Source organism: Cucurbita maxima, unplaced genomic scaffold (genome assembly GCF_002738345.1).
Source record: "Cucurbita maxima cultivar Rimu unplaced genomic scaffold, Cmax_1.0 Cma_Scf00004, whole genome shotgun sequence".
Classification (NCBI taxonomy): domain Eukaryota; kingdom Viridiplantae; phylum Streptophyta; class Magnoliopsida; order Cucurbitales; family Cucurbitaceae; genus Cucurbita; species Cucurbita maxima.
In genome coordinates this window covers 1,735,004-1,745,808 of record NW_019272020.1, presented here as the reverse complement: position 1 = coordinate 1,745,808, position 10,805 = coordinate 1,735,004, and the positions used below count along the sequence as shown (strand labels likewise).

General features: G+C 31.2%; 2 protein-coding genes across 2 annotated transcripts; one reads left to right on the top strand and one right to left on the bottom strand.

Moving 5' to 3' along the window:
• Positions 1-886: 886 nt before the first annotated feature.
• Positions 887-1,739, bottom strand: LOC111478822. The gene is made up of 2 exons (XM_023123309.1): positions 1,654-1,739; positions 887-1,576 (listed from the first exon to the last, which is right to left on the bottom strand). The coding sequence occupies exon 2, from the start codon at positions 1,551-1,553 to the stop codon at positions 1,197-1,199; it is 357 nt and encodes a 118-aa protein (XP_022979077.1). The 5' UTR covers positions 1,554-1,576; positions 1,654-1,739; the 3' UTR covers positions 887-1,196.
• A 7,246-nt stretch (positions 1,740-8,985) lies between these two features.
• Positions 8,986-10,059, top strand: LOC111478837 (secoisolariciresinol dehydrogenase-like). Its single transcript, XM_023123328.1, has 2 exons — positions 8,986-9,099; positions 9,198-10,059. Exons 1-2 carry the CDS (start codon positions 9,074-9,076, stop codon positions 10,000-10,002), a joined length of 831 nt encoding a protein of 276 aa, XP_022979096.1. The 5' UTR covers positions 8,986-9,073; the 3' UTR covers positions 10,003-10,059.
• The last annotated feature ends 746 nt before the right edge of the window (positions 10,060-10,805 follow it).

Sequence of the window (10,805 nt, the reverse complement as noted above, 5' to 3'; positions counted from 1 at the left end):
TGCACATGATTTAATGGAATGTTTAAATCACCTACCTTCTTTTACGTTGTTTATTAATTAATCACCCCCCAATTGGAGCGTGCCATGCCATCATATGTGGGTCCCACTGCCATTTCATTCAACTACTGGGCCCCACTGCAACTCTTTCCGTTGGGCCCACCTCTAATGTCCCCACGCTTCATTCTTTTTCTTTTTCTTTTTTTTCGGTTGGTCTCGTTACTTCTATATACTAATGTTTTGTGTTTATAATTATTATTTTTAAACATAATTTTAGATAAATTTAATGTCTAATTGGAGATTAACTCGAAATTAATGAAAAATGGAAGATTAACTCAATTATATTATATTTATGTGAGATAAAGTTGAGACAAATCAATTTTTTTAGAAATAAAGATTTTAATTAAATCTTGTTATAAATACTTAATTATGCATGGATTATATATATATATATTTCAAGTTTAACAGTTGGCTACATAGTTCCGTTCTTCATCTTATTTGGCTAGCAACTCGACGCCATTATCCTTTAAGGAACATGTAGATGACAGTACAACGTATCTTACTCTTAACGCTATTGTAGCTTGGATGATGCATTTTATGCTACATGCTATGCATATCTGGTCCCATTTGAGGGACCACCAAGCATTATTTATCAAAGAAAATTTTTTCACATCCAAATTGGAAATTAATTATCCCTAATTTTTATTTTATTTTATGTTTAATAAAAATTTTAAATTGGAAAATTTAAATATGGTAAAAAATAAATGATAGATGACTTTATCATTTAATATTTAATTAAATACACTTCCTTGCCATGTAATATTTTTAATAAACTACTTTTAAATATAATGAAATGAAGTAAATTCTAAGTTAAAAATAAAAATAATAAAAAAAAAAGGAAAAAACATGAAACATTTGGGCACTCGCAGTTAACCGCTGGTTACATAGTCCTGTGCTAAAAGGGACAGAAAAATCTGGTCCCTAAATATTGTTCTTCAACCCAAAATTAAAAATAAAAAAAAAAAAAAAAAAAAAAAAAAAAAAAAAAAAAAAAAAAAAAAAAAAAAACTAAGCTTCTTCATCTTCTACAGTACTACTGTCCTATCAACACAGTAAAACTAAGCTTCACTCTAAAATTCCAAAAAAGAAAAAGAAAATATCTCTGGGCTTGTAGAATTTGATGTTCTTGGTCTCTGTTTCTAGTTTCTTCTGTTTTTGACGGCGGAGTTATCATGGAGAACGTCGAGAAGAACAGTGCTTTTGCATTTCGGACATTTTGGGTCTTCTTCCGACAGCATAACATACATCAGACACCGTGGGCATCCGACCAGCATCATCGATGTCGCTTCAGGGCTGCTCGAGTATCTCACTCTCCCCACCGTCATCTCCTCCTCCGACGACACGCACGAGCTCGGCGGCGACGTCGGCGACACCGTGGCCGACCGGCTCGGTGACTCCACTCCTCTATTCGCCCTCGGCGGAGACAGGTTCAACTTCAGCTCCAGCTTCGGCGCTGCTGCTGCTCCTCCTCCTCCGCCACTGTTTCTCCGGTTCATCTTCTCTTCTAATCCCCACAAATCTAAAACCAAAACAAAAATGGGTTATTTTGGAATGGAATCTTAACATGCAAATAAGCAAAAAAAGAATCTAATTCACCTGAAAATAAAAAATAAACAGAGGAAATTTGAAAAACAGAGCTTGGGATTGCAGGGGCGTTGAGTTGGGGCCTGTAAGAGGGGTTTATTTATAAGGCCAAGAATTCGTCTTGGGTTTGCTTTTTAGTCCTCATTTAATTGCGTATTTCAAAATGAGGCTTGTATTGTATATAAATTAGAAGAAGAAAATAAATAAACAATTACTTTGCCTTTTCTTGTATTCAATTCAAATTAATTAAGCTCCTCCACTCCATGTTCCATGTTAGAGTAAGGTGAGCAAACATATGACGAGAGATAGAGAGAAAGCCTCTTAGCTAAATTATTTATAAACCAATTAATTTTTTCAAAAATTCAATAAAAATTAACTTAGTCAAAACATACGATTGAGAGCAGCGTCTCAGTAAAGACCATAAAATCTGCGTTAGTAATTACATTTATTTTGTAGGTCAAAATAGTGTATTGTTTTTATTCATATTTCTCTTGTTTTATTTCAAATATTTTATGCAAACGTATTGGTTCTTAACATTATTTTATAAAATTATTTTAAATTAATGTTTACGTAGATTATGTCAAATATATATATATATATATATATATTAAATTATAATTTAATAAGAAAAAGGAGAGACTAAAAGTAATTAATTATATATCCATATAAATCAATGTAACAGTTAAACTAGAATTAAAAACCCCATCAACGGCTCCCAAAATATTTAAACACAACGGTACATGGGAAAATTAATTTGTAGCACTAAATCAACTGCATGGGGAAGAACAACTTGTTAAATGTTGGTTTACTTTATTGAGATATTTTTTATAAAAAAAATTTATTCATTTAATTTTTTTAATTGCAAAATTTGGCAATAGGTTTGCAATAATATCAGTTCTGCCCCTTTTTACCCTATCTAGACAGATCTTCAATTTCTTTCACTATGAGGGTTATTTTGGGCACCCATACTCATTTTTTAAATGGGATAACAATTATATTATTATTATTATTATTATTATTATTATTATTATTATTATTATTATTATTATTATATACCAAGGGTTTTTAGGGCTTTTTCATGCATGTGTTACTAATGAATGAGAATGAATGTAAGCCAACTTAGTTAGTTTGTGTTGTTGAGAGCTAAATAGAGAGAAAATAAATAAATAAATAAATAAATATATATACATATGTACATATATAATTTAATTTAATAAATATATTAGTAAGTGGTATGGGTACCAATCAATATTATTATTATTTGCAGATATTATGTAATATAGGCAAATAACTTAGTTAGACGTATCTAACAAATCATAGGTTAAAATCGTCTATTTTAGACTACGAGTTGTGCTTGACCATTTGCATAAATGGTTCGTGCATGTCTTACGGAAAATAAGGTATATATTTATCATAATCTTAATCTAATTCATTGCGTATACAGAAACTTATCCTTAATGCACAAAATCAATATAATTACGGAGCCATATCCTTATGCTTATAAATTAAATAAATAATAAAAAAAATTATTAATTGTATGGTAAAGCGCACCGTATTGAAGCCTCTTGGCATCAACTTCATGACACTGATAAGAACCTGCCAGCAACCCCTAAATTAAACCTAAATATTAAGTTCCCCACTGCCCTTTGACATCTCCCTGTCAGCCCATGCAATGCTATTCTTCTTTAATTTTCATTTAATTATTTTAACATCTATTTATTTATTTATTGAGATTTCAATTTATCATTCAAAATATTTGATTTAATCTATTAATTTATACATTTCAAAATTTAAAATTATGTTAAAATACAGTCACATCAAAACTATATATTAAAAATAATTTGATGAAATACATAAAATACTTAAAAGTATATAACATTAAAGTGGTCAGACTGACCAAATCTCTCTAAATCTAGAGTTAGTACTATGTATCTCATCTTTGTACTAAATAATAATAATAATAATAATAATAATAAATTTAAATCTTAAAATAATTTATAATTGATTTAAAAAATGGAATGAAATATGGGAGAGAGAGAAAAATGAAGAAAAAGAAATTAATGGAAGAAGTGGAAATTTGGTTAATACAATAAATTGTAAGGTGGTTTGAGTTTAATGGGATTTAATTGGGAGCTTTAAATGGGAGCCACCAAGAGGGGAAGGCTAGTTGGAGTAATTTATCATTATTCCATTTTATTATTTTTCAAACGATAAGCTCGTATTTATTTATATCCAACCATATTATTTATATTTCTTTTTTCTTGCAACGGTTTTTTTTCCCCACAATTAAACAACCACCCCCTAAATATAATTATTTTGCATTCAATATTTCCGTTTCAAATGTTTCCACCTAAGTTCAAACTCTACCAAATTTTACTTGGCTTCGTTCGATTATAATTACGAGACCTTACATCAATTAGAGAGGAGGAACGAGCCATTTTTTAACAATGTGTGGAAACCTCTCTCTAATAGATATATGTTATAACTGTGTGGTTGACAATGATACGTAATAAACCAAAGTTGACAATATCTGTCAGTGGTGGACTTGTATTACAAATGATATTAGAGCTAAATACTGGACGGTATGTTAGCGAAGACGCTGGACCTCAAAGGGAATGGATTTGTGAGATCTCGCATCGGTTGGAGAGCGAAATGAATCATTTCTTATGAGAGTGTGGAAATCTTTCCCTAGTAGACGTGTTTTAAAATCGTGAGACTAACGACAATACGTAGTAGGTCAAAACAGACAATATCTACTAGCGACGAGTTTTGACTGTTATAAATGGTATCAGAATCAGACACTAGACCCTAAAGAGATGGATTGTAAGATCTCACGTCAGTTGGAGAGATGAACGAATCATTTCTTATAAGAGTATGCGACCATATAAAAATATTGAATTTATTTTTTAATTTTTAATTTTTTTATAATTTATATTTGATAAAGTTATAATTGATATTATACAAATTTATTAATGTTTAGCATTTTCTAAAATTTTGTTATCTATATATATATTTTCTAATTATAAAATATAAAATATAAAAAATATGTCATAGTTGACTTAATAATACTTTTAAGTATGACTCAATAATACGATGAATCTACTTAATTTTTAAAATAGTGAGTCATATATGGCCAAATGAATAAATAAGTTAAATTAATTAAATAGGTCAAACTTTGACTTTAATCGAGTCTATACTTAACTTTGGCCGACCTTTCGGCATGAATCACATTATAAAACAAACTTGTACCTTTATTCCATTTGGACAATTTTATTTAAGAATTTGTTGTTTTGATTTTCAAAATAGAATAATGTTTTTAAAAAATAATTAAAAAAAAAACTTTCATTTTACAAAGTAAAACGTGTTTGACACATGGTAAAAATATAAATTAAATTCAATAAAGTCGTTTCCAAAAGTAGCCATAGTCATCGTGGGAACCATGGGTTCATTCACAATTAGCCACAAATATACATTTATTTAAATAAATAAATAAATAAAACCCCTCAACAGTGGAGGGCAACAGTTTCACGTTCAAAATTTTGAATTATATTCAACTCACTCCATTTGTACCACGGTTAAAAAGAAATTGTTTTTTTTTTTTTTGTCTCTTTTTTAAAAAAAATTAAAATATTAATTTTAAAAAAATTATATTCATATGACTCAATAACTTGACAGACTAACAAAATTCTATTGGGTTTGGTTTGTAAGTTGACATTTTTTAGTTGAGTCAACCCATCTGGAATTCTACCCTAACCTATACCTAATTTAAAAAAATTATCTAATAAATATTAAAATTTTTAAGTTGACTTATTTATAATTACTATGAAAATATATTAAGCTTGTAATTTAATTTAATAATAATAAAGAGGGGAAGGTGCACGTATTAAATAGGTTATTGGATTTAGTTCAGTTTAGAAACCCAAACATATGAATGGGAAGGACGCCCCAAAAGCAGCGTACATAAAAACATAACCTCAACGCCATATTTATTCCTTCCTTAAATATTTTACATTTAGATGTAATAATGTTTAAATGTCGTTGTCCAAACAAAATGTTTATTAAAATATTGATTTTTATTATATATTTATGAAATAGGGAATTATTGATTTATATATTTTTATAAATTTCTATTTTTTTTAAGTCCATACGTACGTATTTTTGTTAGTCTCATAGTTTTAAAACGCGTGTACTATAGAGAAGGTATAACCCTACTTTGACCAGCGTCTCACACCGTCTCCACCGTTAGTAGATATTATAGGCGGTGTGTCAGCGAGGAAGTTGGACTCCGATAGTGGTGAATTGCGAGATTCCATGTTAGCTAAAGAGAGAAACAAAATATATTTTATAAGGGTGTGAAAACCTCTCCTTAATAGATGTGTTGACTGTTACTATCAATTGTTCTAATAGACATAGTAACGTGTGGATAAAAATTTAATAATGTTTTTGTTTAATTTAAAAAAAAAATAAAGAAAATATGAGAGAAAGGGCCAACAACGATCACATCATATCACATAGTAAAAGTAAAAGGATGTTTATTTGTCGAGTGTATGAATGTCTTGTACTTTCCTCTGACAACTATGCCCTCCATTCAATTCCCTTTTATTTCCCTTCACCTTTCTTTTTTCTTAATAAATTTTTAAAAAATCAAACATTAATGAGTTCTAGGTCATTCAATGGGGTTCACATAGAATGAATATCAAGCTCACCCATTTTTAAACATACCCGTTAGGACTCGAAACATAATTCATAACCAATCGAAAGTTAAACGAAGAGAAAATTAAGTCAAATGACCAAAAGTTTGCATCGATCGACTAAGATTAGAGTGACTAAGGTGAGACGAGTCTCTCAACTAAAAGGATAAATGTGCGCACCAGCACACAATTCTTTCTTTTATTTAGCCGGTCACATTATTCTCTTGATCAACAAATTTATGACCAAAGCATTTGCAGATGAGATTAGATAAGAGGTAAAAGTCCAAGCTCATTGCTAGCAGATATTGTCATATTTGAACTTTCCTTTTCGGGCTTTCTCTTAAAGTTATTAAAATGCGTCAACAAATTTATCGCTAAAGCACTTGTAGATCAGACTAGATGTAACAACCCAAACCCACTGTTAGCCGATATATTATCCTTTATGGGCTTTCCCTTTTGAGCTTTCCCTCAAGGTTTTTAAAACGTGTCTGCTAGGGAGATGTTTTCACACCCTTATAAACAATGCTTCGTTCTCCTCCTCAACTAATGTGGGATCTTAAAATCCACCTCCCTTTGTGTCCTAACATCCTTACTAGCACTCGTTCCTTTCTCCAATCAATGTGGGATCCCTAATTCACCCTTTTTGGGGACCAGCGTCATTGCCGGCACACTACCTCATGTCCACCCCCCTTTCGGAGCTTAGCTTTCTTGCTGGCAATCGTCCGGTGTCTAGTTTTGATATTATTTGTAACAGCCCAAGCCCACCGCTAGCAGATATTGTTCTATTCGGACTTTCCCTTTCAGGTTTCTCCTCAAGATTTTTAAAATGTGTAGGCTCGGGAGAGATTTTCATATTCTTATAGAGAATGTTTTATTGCTTTCCCGAATCGATGTAGGATCTCAGATAAGATCATTAAACCATTACTAATACGACATTTGTGATAAAGTTGTTGATATAGTAATATAGAACATAATTCAAGACTACGTATTAGTACTTGGATGAATGATGTTGGTATGAAATGACATGATGAATTAGTTATAACAGCTTCAAATATATAAAGATGAATTTATTATTTATTAACTAACGCGCGCGCCTCGTGTGCCATTTTATTTTTATTATTATTTATAAGCCGTAATATTTGGACAATTATTGTTCTTTTTAATTTTTCCAAATTAAATTTGTATTTATTTTATTTTTATTTTTGGAAATTGTGGCCTCTCTATCATTTATATTTACATCATCGTTTTATTATGAGTTATAAAATCTTACCTAATTAATATATTTGTTATAATTATTTCTTTCCATTTTTGTTTTATTCACTCCTTCTTTGAAGTTCATTCAAAGCTTATTATAAAAAAAATAAATACATTTTTGCTTCCAATAATATATATATATATATATATATATATATAAAAATTTATTAAAAATGTGACATCAACCTTTTGATAGCTAAAACCTTATGACAATGGCGAATTTAATTATTTTCTTAAGTTTTTAAGGGTTAAAATGTTGAGACATAAATGCTCAAACGCTCACTCCGAACCACTCGGGCCCAAGCCCAATAAGCATGCAAAAGCCTATATGAAGTGATCGAATGTGGGCCCATTCCATAGCCCATATATTTTGGGCCTCGTGATGTTTTTTGCTTAAGCCCAAAAGTGTATTATTCTAGCGGCCCAAAGTATAAAAAGCCCAATTAGAGAAATAGCTAATTTTAAATAGAGCAATTTAAAATAAAAAAATGGTTCTTGCAATAAATAAATCTATTTCAAGCTCTTTGATCTTTCCATTCAAAATCAAACCGTCCAACAAGACCGTCACAAATATCTTCAATTTTGAACTTGATACTTGTCTTCCTTTACCCTCCATGTTCACGTTGTTGACAGAAATTTCATTGATTTACTTCGGGCTCTAATTTTTTATACTTTTCTATCGTTTTTACCACATTTATAAGGTATATACATACTTTTATTACCGTTTTGCCTATTTGAAAAATCTCGTGCATTCGAGACATTCCTTACTACTGTTGTTTGTCTTGGGTACGTTTTTTTTCCTTTTTCATTTGACCTAAGAAGAATTATTTTTCTTAATCCATTATGAAATAAAATAATTTTTAATTTAATATATATATTCAACTACTACATGTTTGGGTATCAATTTCCAAAAATAAATGCTTTCATAAAAGAGCAAGCTGGCCACGTGTATTATATATAAATAAAATTCATAAATTCATATAAAGAATTTCTCATTTTTATTAAAAATTATAATATTTAAAAGCAGAGAAAAACGAAATAAAAGAGGTATTACAAATTAAAAAATAAAAATGAGATTAAGAGGATATTTAATATAAGCAGTTTCATTTGTATACTAATAAATCACTTTTTTTTTTTTTTATTATTTATAACTATGGTAGGTAAAAATATTTTTAAAAAGTTTAATAGTATAAATAAAATTTAAAAGAATTTAAAATGATTTTTAAAACCATTTTAAAAATTTAAAGATATTTTTAAACAAACATTTACCCAAAAACTAATGAAAAAAAAATTGAAATGTTGAAATTCAAATTTTTAGGCATATAATACCAATAAAGAAAGAAAGTAATAATTAATATAATAAAAATTGAGAAGTAATGAGCTGTGTTCATCTATAAATAAAAGCACGACGAATTAGGAAAGTCCAGAGCGCCCCAGGGGAAACAGATTCCCAATTCAAATCCCCAGAAATTTAATTCTTCACAGAAATGGACGAATCCTGTTCTTCCAAGAGGTTAATTTACTTTCCCTCTCTTTCATTTCTCTTCCCTCCACAATCCTTGGAACACAGAAAAACCCAGTAACGGAACCTCTGTTTCCTTCAATTTGCAGGTTGAACGGTAAAGTTGCCATAATCACCGGCGCCGCCAGTGGATTCGGCAAGAGCACCGCCAGGTTGTTCGTTAAACACGGCGCCAGTGTGGTCGTCGCCGACGTCCTCGACGAGCTCGGCCGATCACTCTGCCAAGAACTCGGATCTGAGAAAACTGTTTCGTATGTACACTGCGACGTGACGAGCGATTCCGATGTGAAGAACGCTGTCGATTTCGCCGTCGAGAGGTACGGGAAGCTAGATATAATGTACAACAATGCCGGAATCACCGGCGAAATGGATCCGACGATTTTAGGAACGGATGGGGAGAATTTCAAGAAGGTATTCGAGGTGAATGTGTACGGAGGGTTTTTAGGGGCGAAACATGCGGCTAGGGTTATGATTCCAAGAAGAAGCGGCGTGATTCTCTTCACTTCCAGTGTTGCTTCGGTGAATAGCGGCGAATCGCCGCATGCTTATACGATGTCGAAGCACGCAGTGGTGGGATTGATGAGGAATTTGTGTGTGGAATTGGGGGAATTTGGGATTAGGGTTAATTCGATATCTCCAGGGGCTATTGCAACGCCGTTACTGAGAAATGCGTTGGGATTCACGGAGGAGGCGCTGGAAGAGGTAGTCCGCTCGTCGGCGATTTTGAAGGGGGTAGTTCCGACGGCGGAGGATGTGGCGGAGGCGGCGCTCTACTTGTGTAGTGATGAATCCAGGGTCATAAGCGGGCATAATCTCGTCGTCGACGGCGGCTATAGTACCGCCAACCGCTCTTTCTCCGCCGCCGTTATCAGAAAACTGTCGTCTGCTCCGTGAATATTGTTAATTTAATTTTTATTATTCTTAATAGCAAATTGACGTATTTTCATTAAAGAATATTTTTAATAAATAAAAAACGTAGAAAAAACTCAAATTTGGAAAAATTTATAATTCGACTAAAAATGGGGGATTGTGATGTTAAGTATTTGAGGAGTGTGGGGTCGTGCTGGAATTAATGAAAAGTTGAGGGGGTGAGTTGAAATTTGGGAAAAATATAAAAATGGTGGATAGATGATGTGACGTCGTTTTCAATTGTCACAATAAAACGGTGAGTTTTAATGCTTCATCCTTCCACACGCTTTAGGAGCTGCCCGCATTACTACGAGACCGGACAACTCAAAATTAATTCCTATTAAAAAATTATATAAAAAAGGCTAAAAATTATCCACTAGAAGACGTAGGCTAAAATATAAATAATTGTAATTTGTTTTTTTTTAATTTGAAAAATTCATATTAAGAGTCAACATTGGCTGCTATTGCTCCTTATCTACAAAATTTAAACTCAACTTCTATGATCATTTTAAAAACATTTTGAACGTGTGGGGATGTTCTTGTTTAGTTTTAAAATAAATCAGTTAAATTAAATAATTTTTTAAATAAAAATTCTCATAAAGTCCAAATATTCAATAATATGGTTAAAATTATTACAATAATATTGATAAATTAGAAAAATAGGTATTGTTTCTTTACTCGTGTGGGAATTGTTTCTTCATTCCTTCCATTTTTCACATGAAAAATGGACGTTTCTTGTTAAGTGATAGCTTAAGATGTTATATACTCCACCTTACCTTATTCTCTAT

Coding starts and splice junctions, on each gene's coding strand:
- LOC111478837 (XM_023123328.1), top strand. CDS start 9,074: ATGGACGAATCCTGTTCTTCCAAGAG. Junction 9,100..9,197: donor GAATCCTGTTCTTCCAAGAG/GTTAATTTACTT, acceptor TTCAATTTGCAG/GTTGAACGGTAAAGTTGCCA.
- LOC111478822 (XM_023123309.1), bottom strand. CDS start 1,553: ATGAACCGGAGAAACAGTGGCGGAGGAGGAGGAGCAGCAGCAGCGCCG.